General features: G+C 49.5%; 1 protein-coding gene and 1 long non-coding RNA gene across 2 annotated transcripts in view; both read left to right on the forward strand.

The window, feature by feature from the left end:
* The window catches only part of LOC145338593 (uncharacterized), a 97,907-nt gene that overhangs the window by 37,885 nt on the left and 33,263 nt on the right, over nt 1-26,759 (forward strand). The window contains exon 7 of the mRNA XM_080182954.1: nt 19,610-19,686. Within this exon, the coding sequence (XP_080039080.1) occupies nt 19,610-19,686 (77 nt within the window). The remainder of the gene's footprint in view (nt 1-19,609; nt 19,687-26,759) is intronic.
* LOC145338597 (uncharacterized) lies at nt 21,659-26,454 on the forward strand. Its single transcript, XR_013885850.1, has 3 exons — nt 21,659-21,745; nt 24,957-25,101; nt 26,377-26,454. It is a non-coding gene; the product is annotated as an uncharacterized LOC145338597 (long non-coding RNA).

Consider the following 26,759-nt stretch of genomic DNA (forward strand, 5'->3'; position numbering starts at 1 on the left):
ACCATTGCCCAACACTGACACATGAATGAGATGTGTGGGGTATAATCTATGAATACTCAATGATTCCCAATGTGCCCAGTTAGATTGCCTCTATATCTATCCCTGCAGCTGAACCTCTCGCAGCCCAGAGTTGAGTTCTTTCTGACCCTAGAAATCTCAATTGCCTACGCAAATGAGTTTGCAGGTGTTATCCTTTCTTCTTCCCCCTATATTTACTTAACTACTAAAATTCAAGCAGCACCGTGCAGGGTCCCAAACTCAATCCTGGACAACATATAAAGATAGAGAATAGAAGCATAGACAGGCCAGTCTGTGGTTCAAATGTGTGTTACAGTTCATTATGACTGTGGCTGTTCATCAAATTCAATATCCCTACCCTACCTTCCCTCCCATATCCCCTTTATCCCTTTGTCACCATATCTAATTTATTTTGGATATCACCCAACGTTCTGTCCTCGACTACATGCCGTGGGAGTGAATTCCACACATTCACCACTCTCTGGGTGGAGAACATAAGAAATAGGAGCAGGAGTAGGCCATCTAGCCCTTCGAGCCTGCCCCGCCATTCAATAAGATCATGACTGATCTGGAGTGGATCAGTTCCACTTTCCCGCTTTCTCCCCATAACCCTTAATTCCCTTGTCTGTCAAAAATCTGTTTTCCTTTCTAAGTGGGAAGGATCTCTCTACTCGACCCTATCCATCCCCTTCATTATCTTTTAAGTCTTTATAAGATCCCCCCTCAGCCTTCTAAACTCCAACGAGTACAGACCCAGTCTATTCAATCTCTCCTCATAGTCCAACCCCTTCATCCCTGGTATCAGCCTGGTGAACTTTCTCTGCACTCCCTCCAAGGCCAAAATATCCTTCCGCAAATAAGGGGACCAAAACTGCACACAGTACTCCAGCTGCAGCCTCACCAGTGCCCTGTACAGTTGCAGCAAGACCTCCCTGTTTTTATATTCTATTCCCCTCGCTATAAAGGCCAACATCCCATTTGCCTTCTTGCTCACCTGCTGCACCTGCAGACTGGGTTTTTGCGACTCGTGCACAAGGACCCCCAGGTCCCTCTGCACCGTAGCATGCTTCAGCTTTTCGCACTTTAATCCCTCCGACTATTACTTCTACCAAAGTGGATTTTCTCCTCATCTCAGTTTTCCTCGCCTCAAGGGCGGCACAGTAGCACAGTGGGGTTAGCACTGCTGCTTCACAGCTCCAGGGACCTGGGTTCGATTTCCGGCCTCAGGTAACTGTGGAGTTTGCACATTCTCCTCGTGTCTGTGTGGGTTTCCTCCCACAGCCCAAAGACGGGCAGATTAGGTTGAGTGGCCATGCTAAAGTTGCCCCTTAGTGTCCTGCGATGCGTAGATTAGTGGGTAAAATGTGTAGGGATGTGGGGGTAGGCCTGGCTGGGATTGTGTTCAGTGCAGACTCGATGGGCCAAATGGCCTCTTTCTGTCCTGTAGGATTTCCGTGGTTTTTTAGCCCTTCTCCTCAAACTGTGACACCTTTTCCAGGAATCCCCCAAAATGGGGAATATTCTTCCTGAATGTACTCTGTTCAGCCCTGTTAGTGTTTTGTAATTTGTTATGAGGCTGCCCCTCAGTTCTCCAAACTCCAATGAATGCAATCCTCATCGACTCAGTCTCTCCTCGTATGACATTATTCCACATTCGCCAGCGCAGAACTGTTGTGGGTCCATCGCCATCGATGGGGACCTCGACACCATTCTGAGGCTGGTTGCGGTGTGTCCGAAGATGACCGATCAGGGCTAATTCGGGTACGGAATGTCCTGGCACACATCAGACAGACTTGTGTAGACACTGTAGATGTTGCGCTGGTCGGCTCTGGACTTGCGCAGCTCGCGCTGAAGCTGTGTCTCAGCAAATACACCTCGCATCGTGAGCTTGACAGCCCTTTGTGGATGAGGCAGCACCAGGTTTTGTGCCAGCGTTTCCCAGGTGGTCGTGTCAACGTCAAGCGACTTCAGGGAGTCTTTGATTGAGTGTCTTTGAAAGGTTTCTTCTGCCCTCCATGCGAGCGTTTTCCAGCAGAGAGTTCCCCAACAAGGAGCTGCTTGGGTCTGACGTACGGGTGACGTGACCTGCCCCCCGGGTCTGTGCTCATCAGCAGTGTGTGTGGGCTGATGGTGGACTTGCTCCAGAGAGAACTTCAGTGTCTGGTACTTTGTCTTGCCATCGGATATTCTGCAAAGACAAGTCACGTGGAACTGATCGAGCTGTCTTGCGTGCCTTCGATACACAGGCATACAGGAGAGTACTGAGTATCGCGGCGCTGTAGACTTTCAGTTTTGTTGCTGGGCTGATTCCTCGATGTTCCCATACAGTGGAGCGCAGTCTACCGAAAGCAGAACTTGTCTTAATTCCGCAGTTAACAGTGCAGAACAGAAACCATGTTCACCTCCCCAGGGAGGGATTTCAGAGACGATACACTGAGGAAGCTACCCCTACAATCTGGGGTATTGAAATCATGCCAGGGACTTCACTATGTTGCGTGCTGTGGACATATAAACAACCCACCTGCTCTTTCCCTTTGCTGATATTTATTTGCATGTGTTGCTAAACGTGAACCGATTCTGATCAACAGCAGCCAGCTCGGAGCTGAACAGCCCAATGTTCTCAGTATGTGTTTAACCCCTGACACACACACACACACACACACACACACACACACATAGACAGAGTCAGAAACACACACACACACACAAAAACCCACACACACATGCACAAACACACACACGAACACACACACACACACACAGAGGAATACACACATATACCGACCACAGACACACACACACAGAATCACACACACGCACACAAACTCGATATTCTGATCCACTTTTCCCCTCATTTCCCTCAGTGCCTTTCACCCCTAGAACTATTTGTAATTCCTTCTTGAAAACACACAAAATTTTGCCCTCAACTACATTCCCCAGCACCGAAACCACACCTTCACCACCTTTCTGGGTGAAGAACCTTCTCCTCACTTTAGCCCAGAAAGTTTTGTCCATTTATCCTCAGAGTAAGACCCCTGAGTTTGCGGAGGCTGGACATTTTCAAGGCCATGGACTGCTTCAGTAGCTGAGGAGTAACAAACGGAGCTAAATATTGTCCAAACATCAGCGAGCGTCCCCACTCCTGACCTTGGGCTGGAAGGTAGTCATCGGTGAGGCAGCTGAAGGTGGATGGGCCTCGGACAGTACCCTGAGGAACTCCTGCACCTATGTCCTGGAGTGAGTGATGAAGAGGAATAAAATATGCAAACATTTTCTCCTGAGCACTGAGTGTCTATTCAAACAGGACAGCAATTCTCCAACACTGACACAACACAGACCAGAACAAACTCAGCTCAGAGTACATTCACTCAAGTTGTTGAAACTGAGTGGATTATGGCGTATGGAACATGATGTCCCCATTGGTAATATTCCAGCCAAGCAGCAATACTGACAGGTCTCACGTCACTAACACCTAATGGGAGGGTGTGGTTTACCAGGGAATGACAGCTCTCAAAACAGATAGTACCTGTCCATTGAGGAGGAAGGAGTTGGACGGAACTCACTGTCTCTCTCACAGCGAGACACTGCCTCAGGAGGGTCCGGTAAGCAAGTGGGTTTAAAATGGACTTTTATAACAAGCTGAATTCCCTGTTAGTGTCAGGGGGGTTTACGATAATGGAGCCTGGGTAGGATCGCTCTCAGTGCTGGCTTGAATAGCCCTTTTGTTTCCTGCATTGTAGATATTGTTTGATATTATATGTCCAACCAAGACTGGGATTGAACAGATAAACAGGGAAGGATTGAAATCAAGGGATCTCTGTTTATCGGTTACATTGAAGAGTGTTGATTGCAATATTTCTCCATCCAACAGTGAAAGTGATATGGTGAACTCACTGTCTTTCGGGGCAACGGGTAGGGCAGGAGGTGGCATCAATTTCTACCCGTGGGGATTCAGTGAGGGAAACATGTCCAGCTGACCCCCTTTACTGGTTGATTCGCTCTCCGAGATTTTGTGTTGGAATGGTCTCTCCCCCTCCCCTTACTCCAATCCTAACTCTGAGTTCTCCCTTCTAGAACATCGCCCAGCGAGATGAGGGCTCTGCTGCTGCTTCTGAGTTACCTGAGTGAGTCGTGCTTATGAGACACAAAATGTTCATTCTTTCACCCTGAAGATCGCGTGCTTTATCTGTTTTTATTTTAACAAAAGAATTGGGAGTGCCTCACTAGAAATGTGTTCAGAAAAAAATAATAATCTGTCGACGGGGGGATGGAAGGAAAGACTTTGATGGGTGATAGGAATTTTGAAGCATAATTTAAAAGGATTATAAAATTATAGAGTCGTATACAGGGAAGAAGGGGCCCATCCAGTCTGTGCCAACATGTCACAAAAACATGTCCTCCGAACCATTTACCAGCAGTTGGCCCAATGCTTGGAATATTATGACATTCCAAGCGGACATCCAGGTTCTCTCTGACCCCCTAGTTCTTTACTCCCCCACCGTTGGGAACATTCTTTCTGATCTAACCCTCTTATCATTTTATAACTTTCGATGAGGTTCCCCTTTTCTAACCTCCTGGAGAACCCCCCCGCAGTGAGACGAGGGCTCTACTGATGTTTCTGGGTTACCTGAGTGAGTCTTGCTTATGATGTACAATGTTCAATCTTTCTACCTGAAGACTGTCTGTATTTTGGGGATGCCTCAAAGGAAGCTTTCAGAGAGAAAAAAAATCTATTGACAGGGAGGGGAAGGAGAGGCTTCGATGGGCGATTAGAATTTTGAAGCAGAATTTTAAAAGTTTATAGAATTATAAAATTGTACTGGGAAGAAGAATCCCTTCAGACCAACATGGACATGTGAGGAACACTTTCCCTCCCACGTTCCAGGTGATTATCCAGGTAATCTCTGACCCCGAGTTCTGGACTCCCCACTATTGGGAACGTTCTTTCTTAATCTACCTTATCTAACTCTCTTATAATCATATACATTTCCATCAGATCCCCTCTCACTCTTCTAAACTCCAGTGAATATAATCCTAACCAACTCAGCCTCTCCTCATATGACAGACCTGCCATCCCAGGAATCAGCCTGGTAAACCCTCGCTGCGCTCCCCTCTATAACAAGGACATCCTTCCTCAGATAAGGAGACCAAAACCACACACAATACTCCAGGGGTGGCCTCACCAACGCCCTATACACATTGCAGGGGATGTTCTGATGGTTATGAGTGCGGACAGATAAGGGCCGGTCCAACAAACAGGACAAAAGTGGAGAGGGAAATGAATGTGTCAAAGTCTGCAGCCTGTACAAGAATAACCACCTGAATAGTGCAATATTCAAGCAGGATATAAAATACCAATACCTCAGCATTTATATAGCCTGTAACAGAGGGAGAAATGGGATTGGAAAGGTTGAGAAATGGCTTGTTGACATAAATTGCAGAATTTAGGTGTACCTTCCATTTCTGAACATCATTCGTTGCTACACTTTTGTTTGTATTTACTGATTATCTGGATTTAACGTCTTTATGTGTGAATAATATCAAGATTCATATTATTGAATAACATTTATTGTCATCACTCTTGTACTTTGCTTTCATGGTAAGAGATTAGTGTAATTGTTTTATCGTTGAGGGACCCTGAAATCATTGTTCTTGAATTGAATTTGGGTGCTAATAATTCTCCAGTTACATTTGTACATTACTCAGATGTATTTTGCTGTCGTATGTGTTATTTTAATTTAATATTGAAATTCATACATGTGTATATTGACATGTTGGTTTAATTTATTAATTCAATTCTCGTTTTTATCATCTCGTTATAATGCAATTAATATTTGATATGTTAAGTGTGTATAAGTGCAGGGTGAGGATGCTCTCGGTTGTATTGGGTGCAGTGTAGAAGAGAGAGTTCACAGAATCCGACAGTGCAGTACGAGGACATTCGGCCCATCTTGTCTGCACCCACCACAAACCCACCCATCCCCATAGCCCCGTACATGTAAACTAGCTAGTCCCCTATTTAGCATGACCAATCCATCTAACCCGCCCATCGCAGGGTGTGGGTTCTCCCTTGTTATTGGAAAGAAATTGATAAACAGGAAAGATGATTCGCGAGGATATTACCACAACGAGCGGACCTGAGTTATAGGGAGAGGGGAGCAGGCGACGAATTTATTCGTTGGAAAGTCGGAGAATGAGAGGTGACCCTTATTGCAGTGTACAAAATAATGGGGGGCGTCAAAAGGATGAACGCACACACTCTTTTCTTCCAAGGATTCGAACCCGGGTCCCCAGAACATTGGGAGATTTTCTGGATTAATAGTCTAGTGTTAACACCATGAGGCTACCACCTCCCCACATGCCAAAATATTATTGCCTTCTGCATTTATTGCCTTTCGAACCTACTAAACTTGTATGATTAACATACAATGACATCCCCATCTCACTACACTGTACACTTACAGTACAGTATACTAAAGTACAGTACACTTCAGTCTCTGTCTATTTAAAGGAGATTCACGAAGCTGATACCGGAGATGAGGGGGTTGGACTATGAAGAGAGACTAAATAGACTGGGTCTGTACTCGTTGGAGTTTAGAAGGATGAGGGGGGATCTTATAGAGACGTATAAGATAATGAAGGGGATGGATAGGGTCGAGGTAGAGAAATTCTTCCCGCTTTGAAAGGATAGCAGAACTAGAGGGCACAGCCTCAAGATAAGGAGGGGGGGTGCAGTTTAGATCAGAGTTGAGGAGGAACTTCTTCACTCAAAGGGTGGTGAATCTCTGGAATTCTCTGCCCATTGAAGTGGTGGAGGCTACCTCGCTGAATATATTTAAGTCACGGATAGATAGGTTTCTGATAGACAGGAGAATTAAGGGTTATGGGGAGAAAGCGGGAAAGTGGAACTGATCCACTATCAGATCAGCCATGATCTTATTGAATGGCGGGGCAGGCTCGAAGGGCTAGATGGCCTACTCCTGCTCCTATTTCTTATGTTCTTAAATATAAGTTTTCATTTTATCTGAAGCGCTTGACTTGCTCACTTAGACTAATTCTATCCCTTCACAATATCTCTGCATATATTTGCATTTGATGTCCCCTTTGTCTTCCCTGCCTCAGAATCCTCAATGACCTCCGATGAGTTCATCAAACACGGTTTCCATTTAAATGGTCATTGGATAAACATATGGATGACATTGGAATAGTGTAGGTTAGAAGGGCTTTAGATTGGTTCCACTGGTCGGCACAATATTGAGGGCCGAAGGGCCTGTACTGCGCTGTCATGTTCTGTGTTCTATATCAAGCTTGATTCCGGGGAAGTGCCGGAAGATTGAAAAACGGCTAATGTTACGCCGTTGTTTAAGAAGGGTGCCAGGCAAAAGGCAGGGAATTATAGGCCGGTTAGTTTAACGTCTGTGGTAGGTAAAATGTTAGAATCCGTCATTAAGGAGGAAATTGCGAGGCATGTTGAAGGGAATTGCTTGATAGGCCAGACGCAACACGGTTTCATTAAAGGGAAGTCGTGTCTGACAAATTTACTGGAGTTCTATGAGCATGTGTCTAGGGCGGTGGATAGAGGAGAGCCGGTGGATGTGGTCTTTCTGGATTTTCAGAAGGCGTTTGACAAGGTACCTCACAAGAGGTTACTGCAGAAGGTCAACGGACATGGAGTTGGGGGTAGGGTGTTAGCGTGGATAGAGGATTGGTTGTCAAATAGGAGGCAGAGAGTGGGGGTCAATGGGTGCTATTCGGATTGGCGGTTGGTGACTAGTGGGGTGCCCCAGGGGTCGGTGCTGGGGCCTCAGCTATTTACCATTTATATAGATGATCTGGAGGAGGGAACCGAGTGTAGGGTGTCGAAATTTGCTGATGACACCAAGATTGGGGGAAATTCAAATTGTGCGGAGGGTGTGGAGAGTCTGCAGAAGGATCTAGATAGGCTGGGCGAATGGGCCAGGAAATGGCAAATGGAATTTAATGTTGGCAAGTGTGAGGTGGTCCACTTTGGTAGGAAGAATGGTAGGAAGGACTATTACTTACGTGGCGAAAAACTGCAGCAGGCGATGGTGCAGAGGGACCTCGGGGTCCTTGTGCATGAGTCGCAAAAACCCAGCCTGCAGGTGCAGCAGGTGGTCAGGAAGGCGAATGGGATGCTGGCCTTCATAGCGAGGGGGATTGAATATAAAAGTAGGGAGGTCTTGCTGCAGCTGTATAGGGCATTGGTGAGGACGCAGCTGGAGTACTGTGTGCAGTTTTGGGCGCCGCACTTGCGCAAGGATATTTTGGCCTTGGAGGGAGTGCAGAGGAGGTTTACTGATACCGGAGTTGAGGGGGTTGAGCTATGAGGAGAGGCTGAATAAACTAGGCTTGTACTCGTTAGAGTTTAGAAGAATGAGGGGAGATCTCATTGAGACGTATAAGATGATGAATGGGATGGATAGGATAGAGGTGGAGAGACTCTTCCCGCTCAAAAAAGACAGTAGGACTAGGGGGCACAGCCTCAAGATAAAGGGGAGGCGGTTTAGAACGGAGTTGAGGAGGAACTTCTTCACTCAAAGGGTGGTGAATCTCTGGAATTCTCTGCCCGTTGAAGTGGTGGAGGCTGCCTCGCTAAATATTTTTAAGAAGCGTGTTGATGGGTTTTTGATAAGAGAGGGGATTAAGGGTTATGGGGAGAGGGCGGGAAAGTGGAACTGAGCCGCGACAGATCAGCCATGATCTTGTTGAATGGCGGGGCAGGCTCGAAGGGCCAGATGGCCTACTCCTGCTCCTATTTCTTATGTTCTTATGTTGATCGTTTGAAGATTTTATCTCCGTAATAATAGGCTTTAGCATTCCCATGACTAACCAGAGGACACAAGGAATCAGACTCAGGTGAAACAGTCAGTCTTTAGTGCTATAGCACCATTGAAAATTACAGCACAGAAACAGGCCCTTTGGCCCTTCTTGTCTGTGCTGACCCATTTTTCCGCCTTGTCCCACTGACCTGCACCTGGACCATATCCCTACCCACCCCTCTCATCCATGTACCTGTCCAAGCTTTTCTTAAATGTTAAAAGTGACCCCGCATTTATCCGTCAGCTCATTCCACACTCCCACCACTCTCTGTGTGAAGAATCCCCCTCCTAATATTCCCTTTATACTTTTCTCCTTTCACCCTTAACCCAGTCCTCTGGTTTTTTTTCTCCCCTAGCCTCAGTGGAAAAAGCTTGCTTGCATTCACTCTTTCTATACCCATCGTAATCTTATACACCTCTATCAAATCTCCCCACATCTTCTACGCTCCAGGGAATAAAGTCCTGCCCTATTCAATCTCTCTCTGTAACTCAGCTTCTCAAATCCCGGCAACAACCTTGTGAACCTTCTCTGCGCTCTTTCAACCTTATTAATATCCTTCCTGTAATAAGGCGACCATTTGATTTCCCAGAGCATTGTGATTGCTTCAAGTCTTTTTATCCCCAGTGTTCCCATTTTTTGATAGTTTTTGGGATTTTGCACTGTACTATTGTATGTAGATAAGTGTGTTTATTCAACAGTGGGCTTATATTAACATTGTAAATAAGTTGCTGTGATAACCCCATCATCGCCAAACTCCAGCACCTGTTCCAGTTAGAACATAGAACATGACAGCGCAGTACAGGCCCTTCGGCCCTCGATGTTGTGCCGACCTGTGTAACCAATCTAAAGCCCATCTAACCTCCACTATTCCAATATCGTCCATATGTTTATCCAATGACCATTTAAATGTCTTTAATGTTGGCCATTCCACAACTGCTGCAGGCAGGGCATTCCACGCCCTTACTCCCATCTGAATAAAGAACCTACCTCTGACATCCGTCCTATAATTACCACCCCTTAACTTAAAGCTATGTCCCCTCGCGTTAGCCATCACCATCCGAGGAAAAAGGCTCTCACTGTCCACTCTGTCTAACCCTCTGATCATCTTGTCTGCCTCAATTAAGTCACCTCTTAACCTTCTTCTCTCTAATGAAAACAGCCTCAAGTCCCTCAGTCTTTCCTCATAAGACCTTCCCACCATACCAGGCAACATCCTGCTAAACCTCCTGCGCACCCTTTCCAATGCCTCCACATCCTTGTTCCGTGGGAGCACTGAAGAGAGGCTGCGATTTGCGAGTGGAGAGCTTGTGGGTGAGTACAGTGACTTTTTTCTTTTTTTAAAACTAACTTTGTATTAGTTTTTTTTTGCTTTCTTTAAGTTTTGCACCGGAAGCAGTTGCTAGGGCACTCGGGTAGATTTTTTTTATCTTACTATAAATTAGACTGGAGTGGATTCCCAATACTCTGCATAGGTAGAGTATCCCAGCCCTCCCCCCTCCTCTAACCTAAAAAAGAGAGAGAGAGAGGGGCTCTGACTGAGAGCAGGTAAGTTTGTTTTTGTTTTGGAGTGTGCTGTAAGGGCTTTGGCTCACAGGGCCACAGAGATAAGGCTGAGGCAAGGTAAGTTATCAGTTTTTTTTTACTTTTTCCTCTGGGTTACTAAAAAGGGGCAAGTATGGGTGTGAGGCCAGTGTGTTGTTGCCAGTGCAACATGTGGGAGGTCTTGGAAGCTCCTGGTCTACCAGACATCCACACCTGTGCTCAGTGTGTGGAGCTGCAGACCCTACGGAACCAGGTTAAGGAGCTGCAAATGCAGCTCGAGGAACTTCAGCTCATTAGAGAGAGTGAGGAGATAATTGACAGGAGCTATCAGCAAGCAGTCACACCAGGGCAACGGGAAGAAGGCACGTGGGTAACTATTAGGAAGGGGAAACCTCAGGTGATGGAGAGCACGCCGGTGGATGTCCCCCTTCAAAATAAGTACTCCTGCCTGAGTACTACTTGGGGGGAGGAAGCGGTGGCCAGGTCTCTGGAGCTGAGCCAGTATGTCAAAAAATTAAAAAAGAGAGCAGAAAGGTAGTACTAATAGGGGACTCCACAGTGAGGGGGGGCGGACAGGCGTTTTTGTGGACGTAGAAGGGAGTCGCGGATGGTGGTTTATCTCCCTGGGGCTGGGATCCAGGATGTCTCTGGGCATGTCCCAGACATCCTGAAGGGGGAGGGTGAGGAACCGCAGGTTGTAGTGCATATAGCTACTACTGACGTAGGCAAGAAGAGGGAGGCAGTCGTGGAAAGGGACTATAGGGAACTGGGTAGGCAGCTGAGGAAGAGGAAAGCGAAGGTAGTAATCTCAGGATTGCTGCCTGCGCCACGGGAGAATGAGGGCAGGAGTGGAATGAGGTGGAGGCTGAATGCGTGGCTGAGGGACTGGAGCAGAGGGCAGGGATTTCGGGTTCCTGGATCATTGGGACCTCTTTAGGGGCGGGTGTGACCTGTACAGTAAAGACTGGTGGCACTTAAATCCCAGGGGGACCAATATCTTGGTGGGAAGACTGGCTAAGGCTACTGGGGGGACTTTAAACTAGAAAGGATGGGGGGAGGGAATTGTGATGGGGAGACTGGGACTGAGGAGGTTAGCTCGCAGGTAGGGGAGGACTGCAGGCGGTATGAGAGGGAGGTTAGACAGGGGGTGGAGAAGGGAAATGCCCAGACTGAGGGGCTGAAGTGTATCTATTTTAACGCCAGGAGTGTAGTCAATAAGGTAGATGAGCTTAGGGCGTGGATTGCCGCTTGGGAATGTGATGTGGTGGCCATTACGGAGACTTGGATGTCTCAGGGACAGGACTGGGTACTTCAGGTGCCAGGATTCAGATGCTTCAGGAAGGACAGGGAGGGAGGCAAAAGAGGTGGTGGAGTGGCACTGTTGATCAGGGACAGTGTCATGGCTGCAGAGAAGGAGGATGCCCTGGAGGGACTATCTACAGAGTCTCTGTGGGTGGAAGTTAAGAACAGCAAAGGGTCGAAAACTTTGCTGGGTGTTTTCTATAGGCCGCCCAGTAGTGACAGGGAAGTTGAGGTGCAGATAGGGAAACAGATTCTAGAGAGATTGTAGTAATAACAGAGTTGTCGTGATGGGAGGCTTTAATTTCCCAAACATCGATTGGAATATCCCAAGGGTAAGGGGTTTGGATGGGGAGGAGTTTGTTAGGTGTGTTCAGGAGGGTTTCCTGACACAGTACGTGGATAAGCCTACGAGAGGAGAGGCTGTACTTGACCTGGTACTGGCTAATGAACCAGGACAGGTGATGGATCTCTCGGTAGGAGAGCATCTTGGGAATGGTGATCATAATTCTATCTCCTTCACAATTGCATTGGAACGAGATAGGATCAGGCAGGCTAGGAAGGTGTTTGTCTGGAGTAAGGGGAAATACGAAGACGTCAGGAAGTTACTTGGACAAATAAACTGGAAGGAGGCGTTCTTAGGGAAAAATACCGAAGGAAGGTGGCGGATATTCAAGGAATGTTTGTCTGGAGCTCTGCATGACAACGTTCCGATGAGACAGGGAGGTTTTGGTAGGTCGCGGGAACCGTGGTGCACGAAGGCTGTGGTGAACCTAGTCAGGAGGAAAAGGAAGGTGTACAAAAGGTTCAGGGAGCTAGGAGATGTTAAGGATCTTGAGGAGTATAAGGATTGTAGAAAGGAGCTTAAAAGGGAAATTAGGAGAGCCAGAAGGGGTCATGAGAAGACCTTGGCGGGTAAGATTAAGGAGAATCCCAAGGCCTTCTATAAGTATGTGAAAAGTAAAAGGATGAGAAGAGAAGGGATAGGACCTATAAAAGGTGAAGGGGGAAAGGTCTGTGTGGAACCGGAAGAAATGGCAGAGGTGCTTAATGAGTACTTTGCCTCAGTATTCACAGTGGAAACTGATCTGGGAGATTTTGCTACGGATTTGCAGCAGATGGAAAAGATTGAGTATGTGGATATTAAGGAGGAGGATGTGTTAGAACTTTTGAATTTTATCAAGATAGATAAGTCGCCGGGACCAGATGGGATGTACCCCAGGTTACTGTGGGAGGCGAGGGAAGTGATTGCAGAGCCCCTGGTGATGATCTTTGCGTCGTCAGTGGAGACGGGAGAGGTTCCGGAAGATTGGAGGATTGCGGATGTAGTTCCTATTTTCAAGAAAGGGAATAGAGATAGCCCAGGAAATTACTGACCGGTGAGTCTGACCTCAGTGGTTGGTAAGCTGATGGAGAGGCTTCTGAGGGACAAGATTTACGAGCATTTGGAGAGGTTTGACATGATCAGAAATAGTCAGCATGGTTTTGTCAAGGGCAGGTCGTGCCTTACGAGCCTAGTTGAGTTCTTCGAAAATGTGACTGAACACATTGACGAAGGAAGTGCAGTGGACGTGGTGTACATGGACTTCAGCAAGGCGTTTGATAAGGTCCCCCATGCAAGACTTCTTGAGAAGGTGAGAGGGCATGGGATCCAAGGGGCTTTGGCCTTGTGGATCCAGAACTGGCTTGCCTGCAGAAGGCAGAGAGTGGTTGTGGATGGGTCTTTTTCTGAATGGAGGTCAGTCACCAGTGGAGTGCCCCAGGGATCTGTTCTAGGACCCTTGCTGTTTGTCATTTTCATAAATGACCTAGATGAGGAAGTGGAGGGATGGGTTAGTAAGTTCGCTGATGACACGAAGGTCGGTGGTGTTGTGGATGGTCTGGAAGGATGTCAGAAGTTGCAGCAGGACATAAATAGATGCAGGACTGGGCGGAGAAGTGGCAGATGGACTTCAACGCGGATAAATGTGTAGTCGTCCGTTTTGGCAGGACCAATGGGATGAACGAGTACACTATCAAGGGCAGGAGTCTTAGTAGTGTTGAAGAGCAGAAGGATCTTGGGGTCTGGGTCCACAGGACTCTTAGATGAGCCTCGCAGGTGGAGGATGTGGTCAAGAAGGCGTATGGTGTACTGGCCTTCATGAATCGAGGGATTGAGTTTAGGAATCGGGAGGTAATGCTGCAACTTTATAAGACCCTTGTCAGGCCTCACTTGGAGTACTGTGCGCAGTTCTGGTCGCCTCACTATAGGAAGGACGTAGAAGCTATTGAAAGGGTACAGAGGAGATTTACAAGGATGTTGCCTGGACTGGGAGGCATGCCTTAGGTTAAGGGAGCTGGGACTCTTCTCCCTGGAGAGACGAAGGTTGAGAGGCGACCTGATAAAAGTTTATAAAATGTTGAGAGGAATAGATAGGGTGGATTCTCAGAGGCTATTTCCCTGGGTTGAAATGGTCGCTACGAGAGGTCACAGATTTAAGGTGCGGGGAGGCAAGTACAGAAGTGATGTTAGGGGTAAGTTTTTCACTCAGAGGGTGGTGAGTGAATGGAATCGGCTGCCGTCAGTGGTGGTGGAGGCGAACTCGCTGGGGTCTTTTAAAAGACTTCTGGATGACTATATGGGATTTAATGGGATTGGGGGTTATAGATAGGTCTATGGATTGGTAGGTGTTGATGTGATCGGCACAACTCGTGGGCCGAAGGGCCTGTTTGTGCTGTAGCGTTCTATGTTCTATCCTTCCGATAATGCGGCGACCAGAACTGTACGCAGCACTCCAGTTGCAACATGATGTCACGGTTCCGAAACTCAATCCCTCTACCAGTAAAAGCTCACACACAGTACACCTTCTTAACAACTCTACCAACCTGAGTGCCAACGTTCAGGGATCTATGCACATAGACACAGAGATCTCTCTGCTCACCCACACTCCCAAGTAACTTATCCCAGTACCCTGTATTCCTGTTACTCCTCCCAAAGTGAAGCACTTCACACTTCTCCGCGTTAAACTCCCTTTGCCACTGAGGGAGAACATAGCATGGCCCAAAGCACCCTAACCAGCACATCTCTCAGACTGTAGGAGAGAACTGGAGCACCTGGAGGAAACCCGTGCAGACACAGTGAGAATGTGCAGACTCCGCACAGACCCAAGGATGGAATCGAATGCTAGTCCCGGGCGCTGAGAGGCAGCAGTGTTAGCCACGGTGCCATCAGACAGGGAGAAAAGATATGAACAATATCATCGCCAGTTCCTCTTACAGCATTTCCTTGTATTAACTCCACAATCTTACCCACTATCTGACCAATGCACACTGGTGATATAAATTACCTGTTTAGATGCTTGCGGAGGGGTTTGCTGCCTGTTTAAATGCGTTCCCGACACTGCAAATTCTATCCGATTATCGATAATCCTTCATTGGTTTCGAGAATTCTCCTTCTGTTCTGGCCTATCGCGAATATTGACAATACAGTGTAGCTGTCTCTTTAATTCACTGCTACCCTTCCCTCCTGTAGTTAGTCATGGATATCTATCCTTGTTTTGGGATTTATCTTTCACAATGGAGTATGTTTTTTATTGGAAGTTATAGTTTATCTGCTTCTATAATGTCCACTGATTCTCTGCAGTTCTACCTTCTACCCTACTTACTGAGTACGGGTCAGCCAACTCAAATAGAACCCCAACAGTGCAGGAGGGGGTCATTCAGCCGATTCAGCTCTCTGAAAGGGAATCTAATCAGGGATTTCACTCCGCACTATCCCAGTTAACCCATGCAGTTATCAAGGGCATTCACCCAGCCAACACAACGTCAGACACTAAGGGGCAATTCAGCATGGCCAATTCACCCACCCCGCGGATCTTTGGACACGAAGGGGCAATTTAGCATGGCCAATCCACCCAACCTGCACATCTTTGAACACTCAGGGGCAATTTAGCATGGCCAATCCACTCAACCTGCACATCTTGGAACACTAAGGGGCAATGTAGCATGGCCAATCCACCCAACCTGCACATCTTTGGACACTAAGGGACAATTTAGCATAGCCAATCCACCCAAGCTGCACATCTTTGGACACTAAGGGACAATTTAGCATCGCCAATCCACCTAACCTGCACATCTTTGGACACAAAGGGGCAATTTAGCATGGCCAATCCACCCAACCTGCACATCTTTGAACACTAGGGGGCAATTTAGCATGGCCAATCCACCCAACATGCACACCTTTGAAGACTAAGGGGCAATTTAGCATAGCCAATCCACCCAACCTGCACATCTTTGAACACTAAGGTGCAATTTAGCATGGCTAATCCACCCAACCTGCACACCTTTCAAGACTAAGGGGCAATTTAGCATAGCCAATCCACCCAACCTGCACATCTTTGAACACTAAGGGGCAATTTAGCTTGGCCAATATACCCAACCTGCACATCTTTGAACACTAAGGGAAAATTTAGCATGGTCAATCCACCCAACCTGCACAACTTTGGACACTAAGGGGCAATTTAGCATGGCCAATCCACCTAACCTGCAGATCTTTGGGACACTGAGAGGTAATTTAGCATCTTTTGACATTATATCCAACTACCTCTGCTGCTACGACCCTTTGAGGGAGTGCATTCCAGGTTCCCTCCAACCTGCAAACCCCCTGCACCTTACCATAAATCTCTATCTCCTGGTTATTTACCCCTCTACGAAAGGGGGGAATAAAAAACACTTCCTTCCTATCTACCCAGTCAACGTGCCTCATTATTTTGTACACCTCTATCAGGTCCCCTCCCCCTCAGCCTTCTCTTCCCCAAGTAGAACGAGCCCAGCCTCACCAGCCTCTCTCTCCATATTTGCAATGCTCCAGCCCAGGCAGTGTCCTGGTAAATCTCCTCTGCACCCTCTCGCTGTCCAGTGCAATCACATTCTTCCTATAGTGTGACAATCGGAGATACACACAGTACTCGAGCAGTGTCTGACCAGATCCATTGTAATCTTCCTCCTCTGATATTCCACACCATCCCTCTCCCTTCAGTCACTCCGTCCCTCTCCCCTCAATCACTCCGTCCCTCTCCCCTCAGTCACTCCGTCCCTCTCCCCTCAATCACTCCACTCCTCTCCACTCAGTCACTCCGTCCCTCTCCCCTCAGTCACTCCGTCCCTCTCCCTTCAGTCACTCCGCCCCCTCCCCTCAATCACTCCGTCCCTCTCCCCTCAGTCACTCCGTCCCTCTCCCCTCAGTCACTCCGTTCCTCTCCCCTCAGTCACTCCGTCCCTCTCCCCTCAATCACTCCGTCCCTCCCCCCTGTCAGTCCGTCCCTCTCCCCTCAATCACACCGTCCCTCTCCCCTCAGTCACTCCATCTCTCTCCCCTCAATCACTCCGCTCCTCTCCACTCAGTCACTCCGTTCCTCTCCCCTCAGTCACTCCCTTCCTCTCCCCTCAGTCACTCCGTCCCTCTCCCCTCAATCACACCGTCCCTCTCCCCTCAGTCACTCCATCTCTCTCCCCTCAATCACTCCGTCCCTCTCCCCTCAGTCAATCCATCTCTCTCCCTTCAGTCCCTTCGTCCCTCTCCCCCTCAATCACTCCGCTCCTCTCCCCTCAGTCCCTTCGTCCCTCTCCCCCTCAATCACTCCGCTCCTCTCCCCTCAGTCCCTTCGTCCCTCTCCCCCTCAATCACTCCGCTCCTCTCCCCTCAGTTACTCCGTCCCTCTCCCCTCAATTACTCCGTCGCTTTCCTCTCAATCACTCCGTCGCTCTCCCCTCAATCACTCCGTCCCTCTGCCCTCAATCACTCTGTCCGTCTGCCCTCAATCACTCCGTCCGTCTGCCCTCAATCACTCCGTCCCTCTGCCCTCAATCACTCCGTCCCTCTGCCCTCAATCACTCCGTCCCTCTGCCCTCAATCACTCCGTCCCTCTCCCCTCAACCACTCTGTCCCTCTCCCCTCAATCACTCTGTTCCTCTCCCCTTAATCACTCTGTCCCTCTCCCCTCAATCACTCCGTCCCTCTCCCCTCAGTCATTAGCTGTGGTAAATTGTCCCTTAGTGTCCAAAGATGTGCAGGTTAGGTGGATTGGCCATGCTAAATTGTCCCTTAGTGTCCAAAGATGTGTGTGTTGGCTAGATTGACCATGCTAAATTGTCCCTTAGTATCCAGAGATGTGTAGGTTGGGTGGACTGGCCATGCTAAATTGGCCCTTAGTGTCCAAAGATGTCTGGGTTGGGTGGATTGGCCATGCTATATTGTCACTTCGTGTCCAATCATGTGTAGGTTAGTTGGATGGCTAATAAAGACAGTTACCCCATTTTTATCCACCTTATCTCCGTGTCCTGCTGCCTTCAGGGATCGATGGGCAAACACGCCAAGGTCGCTCTGCATCCTAGGGTTCATTGTGCTTTCCCCTGTCCTTTTGAGTCCCCCACTGAAAATACCTCACCTCACCCTTTTCAGCGTCAAATTCCATTCGCCGCGGTTTTGCCTCTCTGCCCAGCCTGACCATTTGTGGTGTCTCTGTTGGGTTTATTGCCGTGTTCCCATAGCCTCGGCTCCAATTGTTCATCTGGAACAGAGGGTGCTGTGTCTGAGGTGTGAGGCAGAGGGTCAGGATTTCACTGGGACACAGATAGAAACCTGGTTCGAACAAGGGGGGGTAAAGATTTGAGATTGAGTGTGTAATATTTTCAATCGGGTGGTGTCAGGAGCAGAGCAGGTGTGGAAGGTGAGGTTTTCGGTTCTTCGATAATCAGAATTCTCTTTGGAAAACGAACTGCAGATTGTATTAACATTAAACCTGTCTCTGTGTCTCAGTTCTGGACTCCGCACACACTGACCCTTGTGAGGATCACACTGTGCTGAGCGATACCTGGAGGAGCACAAGTTGCAGATGGACTGAATGTGTCTGGGACGTGAAGTGTGATTATGATCTTCGTCCAGGCTGGTACCGGTTTAAAAGGTAGAGGCAGCGACATTTCCTGATAAACTGGGCACAGCGGGAGGAAAGGGTCAGTGTGGATACAGTCACTGCAGAGAGACTGCGATGGTCAGAGATACCAGTGCGGGGTGGGGGGGCCGTGGGGGTGTGTGGTGAGCCGGGGGTGGGAAACAGCAGTCGGTAAATTCTTCCCATGATGATGTGAATGGTTGTTGGTGAGAAATGAGTGGCCTGTGGGGAGATTTCACACTCAGCCAGGTTGCTGTGTGTGTGGAGCCTCACGCAGGCCAGACCGAGTAAGGATGGCAGATTTCCCTCCCCATCAGTGGTGAGTAACATTCACCCCACACAACTGCCAGGCAGTGACCATCTCCAACAAGGGAGGATCTGACCGTCTCCCTCCTCCACATTCAACCATCATTGCATACTCCCCCACCGCCTCCCCACACTCCCCACTATCACCCTCCTGGGGGTTAGCATTGACCAGAAACTGAACAGTCATTGATATACTGCGGCTACCAGAGCAGGTCAGAAGCTGGCAATCTGCAGAAAGGAACCCACCTCCTGACTCCCCGCCAAAGTCAGTCCACCACGTACAAGCACAAAAGTCAGGAGTCTGTTGGGATACTCTCCATTTACCTGGATGAGTGGGGCTCCCGACAACGCCCGAGAAAGCTCAACACCATTCGGGACAGGACAGGACAGCTCGATCGACACGCTAACTACAAACATTCACTCTCTCCACCACCAACACATAGAGATGGCGGGCCGAAGGGCCAGCAAAGTCGGTGAAATGGAAACATTTGGAAAGGACATTGGATAAATGCTGGAAGGAGAGGTGTAAAATCCAGTGGGGAGATAATGGGAGGAGTGTGAGACAACATTGGGTAGATCATTCACAGGGGCTAGCAGGGACACAGAGGACCGAATGGCTCTCAATCCCAGCTGTATCACTCTGTAATTCTCTGTCTCTGTGATTGTTGTTCCAGTTCTGGAGGATGGAAGATTCCGGAGTTTCGGGCTGAAGTGAGACACTGCTCCACAGGATCTCCAGGCTGGTTAGAGGGTAGAGTCAGACTTTACAATATCAGATTTACTCTCACTGTCCAGCACTGTTCACATCGCTGACACTCTCCAATATTTATACACCTCATTTCAGGATCACATCCCACCCTGCAACAGGGGGAAGTAAAACAGACAGTTTGTTTTAGCGAGTATTGGAATCTCTGCAGGTGGAAGCGAGAGATAAAGATTAAAAACTGCCGCAGTTACTTTGTCTATGAGCTGAAACCGACACGAGGCTGTTACGCTGCTTATTGCACAGGTACATTGCTGTTTCAAAATGACCCAGGAGGGTGAGACTGGATATACCGGGACACTGACACACCCAGTGACTGAGGGGGAGAGGGACGGAGTGACTGAGGGGGAGAGGGACGGGGTGACTGAGGGGAGAGGGACGGAGTGACTGAGGGGTGAGGGACGGAGTGACTGAGGGGTGAGGGACCAAGTGACTGAGGAGGAGAGTGACTGAGGGGGAGAGGGATGGAGTTACTGCGGGGAGAGGGACAGAGTGACTGAGGGGGAGAGGGACTGAGTGACTGAGGGGGAGAGGGACGGAGTGAGAGTAGGGGAGAGGGATGGGGTGACTGAGGGGGAGAGGGATGGGGTGACTGAGGGGAGTGGGACGGAGTGACTGAGGGGTGAGGGATGGAGTGACTGAGGGGGAGAGGGACGGGGTGACTGAGTGGGAGAGGGACAGAGTGACAGGGGAGATGGCCGGAGTGACTGAGGGGGAGAGGGATGGGGTGACTGAGGGGAGAGGGACCAAGTGACTGAGGGGGAGAGGGACGGAGTGACTGAGGGGGCGAGGGACGGAGTGACTGAGGGGGAGAGGGACGGAGTGACTTGGGAGTGAGGGACGTAGTGACTGGGGGGAGAAGGACGGAGCGACTGAGGGTGAGAGGGACGGGGTGACTGAGGGGAGAGGGACAGGGTGACTGAGGGGGGAGGGACAGGGTGACTGAGTGGGAGAGGGACAGAGTGACTGAGGGTGAGAGGGACGGAGTGACTGAGGGGGAGAGGGACGGGGTGACTGAGGGAGAGAGGGACGGATTGACCGAGGGGGAGAGGGACGGTGTGACTGAGTGGAGAGGGACGGAGTGACTGAGGGGGAGACGGATGGAGTGACTGAGGGGGTGTCGGATGGAGTGACTGAGGGGGAGAGGGACGGAGTGACTGTGGGGAGAGGGACGGAGTGACTGTGGGGAGAGGGACGGAGTGACTGAGCGGGAGAGGGACGGAGTGACTGAGCGGGAGAGGGACGGAATGACTGAGGGGGAGAGGGACGGAGTGACTGAGGGGGAGAGGGACGGGGTGACTGAGGGGAGAGGGACCGAGTGACTGAGGGGGAGAGGGACGGAGTGACTGAGGGTGAGAGGGACCGAGTGACTGAGGGGGAGAGGGACGGAGTGACTGGAGGAGAGGGATGGAGTGACCGAGGGGGAGAGGGACGGAATGACTGAGAGGAGAGGGACAGAGTGACTGAGGGGAGTGGGTTGGAGTGACTGAGGGAATATGGCGGAATGAGTGAGGGGAGTGGGGTGTATTGAGTGAGGGGAGTTTGGACGAGGGAGAGAGGGGAACCGGGGTGAGGGGATCGGGATTGACGGGGTGAGGGGATTGGGATTGAGGGGGTGAGGGGATTGGGATTGAGGGGGTGAGGGGATTGGGTTTCAGGGGGTGAGGGAATCGGGATTGAGGGGGTGAGGGAATCGGGATTGAGGGGGTGAGGGGATCGGGATTGAGGGGGTGAGGGGATTGGGATTGATGGGGTGAGGGGATTGGGATGTACTGACGGGAATTAGAGTACAGTTTGATGAAATTCCCACTTGAGACACAGGATCTGGGCCATGACTGACTTCGGGTTGAACATATTGGGAAGTGTAAATTTATCCCAATACTCGGAATGAACATTGAGGATCCGGATGATTTCTACTCTGTGATCTCCAATATCTTTTCCCTTCTCACAGATCCAGGGACAACACCAACTCTGGGAGCCGAGGATAAATCCCAGCCGGAATCCGCTGACCCAGATTCCCCAATCGCGACAGAATCTCCAACCTCAGGTATCAATGTCCCACAAGTTTGTCTGGATTAAATATTCCCCAAATATAGTGCTGGGATCCCGGACTCGGATGAATGTGTGTGGAGACTGAGTGGATGTGGGATGGAGTGAGTGAGGGCAATTGGGTGTAGAGAGTGAGGGAAGTTAGATTTCGGGAATGAGGAGACTGGGATTTAGGGACTGGGCAGAGTGGGATGTAATGAGTGAAGAGAATGCTGTTGAGGAGTGAGGGGAATGGGATTGAGGGCATGAGTGGATTGGCATTGACGGAGTGAGGGGAATGGGTTTAACGGAGTGAGAGGAATAGGATTTGTGGAGTGAGGGGAATGGGTTTAACGGAGTGAGGGGAATGGGATGTATTGATTGAGTGGATTGGGTCATAGTGACTGAGGGGAGTGGGATTGAGCGCCTGAGGGGAGTGGGATTAAGCGCCTGAGGGGATTGTCATTGAGAGAGTGAAGTGAGTGGGATGTAGCGAGAGAGGGATGTGAGATTTTGGGAGTGAGACGAGTTAGAGTTATGGAATGAGTGGTTTGGGATTGAGGCAGTGAGGGAATTGGGATTGAGGGGATGAGGCAGTTGGGGTTGAGGGATGAGGGGATTGGGATTGAGGGGGTGAGGGGATTGGGATTGAGGGAGTGAGGGGATTGGGGTGAGGGGATTGGGATTGAGGGGGTGAGGGGATTGGGATTGAGGGGGTGAGGGGATTGGGATTGAGGGGGTGAGGGGATTGGGATTGAGGGGGTGAGGGGATTGGGATTGACGGGGGTGGGGATGTGGATGGTAATAATGTTTTTCACTTTTAATTCGCACGTTTTAAGTCAGTCCGTCTTGTTATCCAACGAGGGGCGTACACGTGATGGGTCGTACAAGGGCTGCTCTTGGATGTTCGAGAGTGGCCTCGTACTTCATGTCATTTGTGTGAGCTTAAACTGGACCAGATACTGGGCACCACGACAGCTCAGTGACTATCGCTGATTGCTGTGCAGACACATGGATTTGGGCCAGTGTCTGTAGGAGTTTGCGCATTCTCCCCGTGCTTGTGTGGGTTTTCTCCGGGTGCTCCGGTTTCCTCCCACACCCCAAAGATGTGCTGTTAGGCTGATTGGTGTAACAAATTGTCCCTAAACTAGTCTTCCCTCAGTGTGAAATACCATAAGCATAGACAAGGGTCATGGGTGGAGGGGAGAGTCGTAATGTTAAAATGGTGGTGTGGGCTCGTTTGGCCGAAGGGCCTGTTTCCCGGGCTGTGTTGTTCTTTGTTCTTTGTTTTTGTTGTTCTGTTCTGGCCGATCGCGAATCCTGACAATACAGTGTAGCTGTCCCTTTATTTCACTGCTACCCTTCCCTCCTGTAGTTAGTCATGGATGTCAATCCTTGTTTTGGGATTTATCTTTCACAATGGAGTGTGTTTTTTATTGGAAGTTATAGTTTATCTGCTTCTATAATGTCCACTGATTCTCTGCAGTTCTACCTTTTACCCTACTTTCTGAGTACGGGTCAGCCAACTCAAATAGAACCCCAACAGTGCAGGAGGGGGTCATTCAGCCGATTCAGCTCTCTGAAAGGGAATCTAATCAGGGATTTCATTCCGCACTATCTCAGTTAACCCGTGCAGTTATCAAGGGCATTCACCCAGCCAACACAACTTTAGACATTAACGGGCAATTTACCATGGCCAATTCACCCAACCTGCACATCTTTGGACACTAAGGGACAATTTAGCATGGCCAATCCACCCAACCCACACATCTCTGGATACTAAGGGACAATTTAGCATGGCCGATCCACCCAACACACACATCTTTGGACACTAAGGGACAATTTAGACTGGCCAATCCGCCTAACCTGCATATCTTTGGACACTATGGGGCAATTTAGCATGGCCAATCCACCCAACCCAGACATCTTTGGACACTAAGGACCAATTTAGCATGGCCAATCCACCCAACCTGCAGGTCTTTGGGACACTAAGGGACAATTTAGCATGGCCAATCCACCCAACCTGCACATTGTTGGACACTAAGGGACATTTTGCATGGGCAATCCACCCACCCCACACATCTTTGGACACTAAGTGACAATTTAGCATGGCCAATCCACCCACCCCACACATCTTTGGACACTAAGTGACAATTTAGCATGGCCAATCCACCCAACACATACATCTTTGGACACTAAGGGACGATTTAGACTGGCCAATCCGCCTAACCTGCATGTCTTTGGACACTGAGGGGCAATTTACCATGTGTAAAGAGCAATTTAGCATGGCAAATCCTCCACAGCTACACACTTTGGGCACTAAAGGGAATTTAGATTGGCCAATGCACCCAACCTGCGCATCTTTAATCTGCAAATCTTTCGATACTAAAGATTGCCCCTTCGTGGCCAAAGATGTGCAGGTTGGGTTCATTGGCCATGCTACATTGCCCCTTAGCGTCCAAAGATGTGCAGTTTTGGTGGATTGGCCATGCTAAATTGTCCCTTAGTGTCCAAAGATGTGCAGGTTGGGTGGATTGTCCATGCAAAATTGTCTCTTGGTATCCAAAGATGTGCAGGTTGGGTGGATTGGCCATGCTAAATTGTCCCTTAGTGTCCAAAGATGTGTGGGTTGGGTGGATTGGCCATGCTAAATTGTCCCTTAGTGTCCAATCATGTGTAGGTTAGTTGGATGGCTAATAAAGACAGTTATCCCATTTTTAACCACCTTATCTCCGTGTCCTGCTGCCTTCAGGGATGGATGGGCAAACACGCCAAGGTCGCTCTGGTCCCCTGTCCTTGCATCCGAGGGTTCATTGTGCTTTCCCCTGTCCTTTTGAGTCCCCCACTGAAAATACCTCACCTCACCCTTTTCAGCGTCAAATTCCATTTGCCGCGGTTTTGCCTCTCTGCCCAGCCTGACCATTTGTGGTGTCTCTGTTGGGTTTATTGCCGTGTTCCCATAGCCTCGGCTCCAATTGTTCATCTGGAACAGAGGGTGCTGTGTCTGAGGTGTGAGGCAGAGGGTCAGGATTTCACTGGGAGACAGATAGAAACCTGGTTCAAACAAGGGGGGTAAAGACTTGAGACTGAGTGTGTAATATTTTCAATCGGGTGGTGTCAGGAGCAGAGCAGGTGTGGAAGGTGAGGTTTTCGGTTCTTCGATAATCAGAATTCTCTTTGGAAAACGAACTGCAGATTGTATTAACATTAAACCTGTCTCTGTGTCTCAGTTCTGGACTCCGCACACACTGACCCTTGTGAGGATCACACTGTGCTGAACGATACCTGGAGGAGCACAAGTTGCAGATGGACAGAATGTGTCTGGGACATGAAGTGTGATTATGATCTTCGTCCAGGCTGGTACCGGTTTAAAAGGTAGAGGCAGCGACATTTCCTGATAAACTGGGCACAGTGGGAGGAAAGGGTCAGTGTGGATACAGTCACTGCAGAGAGACTGCGATGGTCAGAGATACCAGTGCGGGGTGGGGGGGGGCGTGGGGGTGTGTGGTGAGCCGGGGGTGGGAAACTGCAGTCGGTAAATTCTTCCCGTGATGATGTGAATGGTTGTTGGTGAGAAATGAGTGGCCTGCGGGGAGATTTCACACTCAGCCAGGTTGCTGTGTGTGTGGAGCCTCACGCAGGCCAGACCGAGTAAGGATGGCAGATTTCTCTCCCCATCAGTGGTGAGTAACATTCACCCCACACAAGTGCCAGGCAGTGACCATCTCCAACAAGGGAGGATCTGACCATCTCCCTCCTCCACATTCAACCATCATTGCATACTCCCCCACCGCCTCCCCACACTCCCCCACCACCATCCCCACCACCACCGCCTCCAACATCACCACCCCCCCACTCCCAACACCATCCCACCTCCACCCCACCACCCTCATCACCACCACCCCCAAACCCCCACCACTCCACCACCACCACCGCCACTCCCACCAACACCACACCACCCCCATCACCACCCCACCACCACCACCATCAACATCACCACCGCTGCCACCCCACCCCCAACACCGTCCCCACCACCGCAACCACCACCCCACCACCAAAACCCCACCACCACCCCATCCCCACCCAACCACCCCCACACAACACTCCCCACCACCACCATTATCACCATCCTGGGGGTTACCATTGACCAGAAACTGAACAGTCATTGATATACTGTGGCTACCAGAGCAGGTCAGAGGCTGGCAATCTGCAGAAAGGAACCCACCTCCTGACTCCCCGCCAAAGCCAGTCCACCACGTACAAGCACAAAAGTCTGTTGGGATACTCTCCATTTACCTGGATGAGTGGGGCTCCCGACAACACCCGAGAAAGCTCAACACCATTCGGGACAGGACAGGACAGGACAGCTCGATCGACACGCTAACTACAAACATTCACTCTCTCCACCACCAACACATAGAGATGGCGGGCCGAAGGGCCAGCAAAGTAGATGAAATGGAAACATTTGGGAAGGATATTGGGTAAATGCTGGAAGGAGAGGTGTAAAATCCAGTGGGGAGATAATGGGAGGAGTGTGAGACAACATTGGGGAGATCATTCACAGGGGCTACCAGGGACACAGAGGACCGAATGGCTCTCGATCCCAGTGTATCACTCTGTAATTCTCTGTCTCTGTGATTGTTGTTCCAGTTCTGGAGGATGGAAGATTCCGGAGACTCTGCTCGCAGAGGGACACTGCTCCACAGCATCTCCAGGCTGGTTAGAGGGTAGAGTCAGACTTTACAATATCAGATTTACTCTCACTGTCCAGCACTGTTCACATCGCTTACACTCTCCAATATTTATACACCTCATTTCAGGACCACATCCCACCCTGGAACAGGGGGAAGTAAAACGGACAGTTTGTTTTAACTGGAAGGAGAATCCCTGCATCTGGAAGCAAGAGATAAAGATTAAAAACTGCAGCAGTTACTTTGTCTATGAGCTGAAACCAACACCAGGCTGTTACGCTGCTTATTGCACAGGTACATTGCTGTTTCAAAATGACCCAGGAGGGTGACACTGGATATACC

The sequence above is a fragment of the Carcharhinus amblyrhynchos genome, unplaced genomic scaffold (genome assembly GCF_965287045.1).
Source record: "Carcharhinus amblyrhynchos unplaced genomic scaffold, sCarAmb.v2.hapA chromosome_104, whole genome shotgun sequence".
In the NCBI taxonomy this organism is placed as follows: domain Eukaryota; kingdom Metazoa; phylum Chordata; class Chondrichthyes; order Carcharhiniformes; family Carcharhinidae; genus Carcharhinus; species Carcharhinus amblyrhynchos.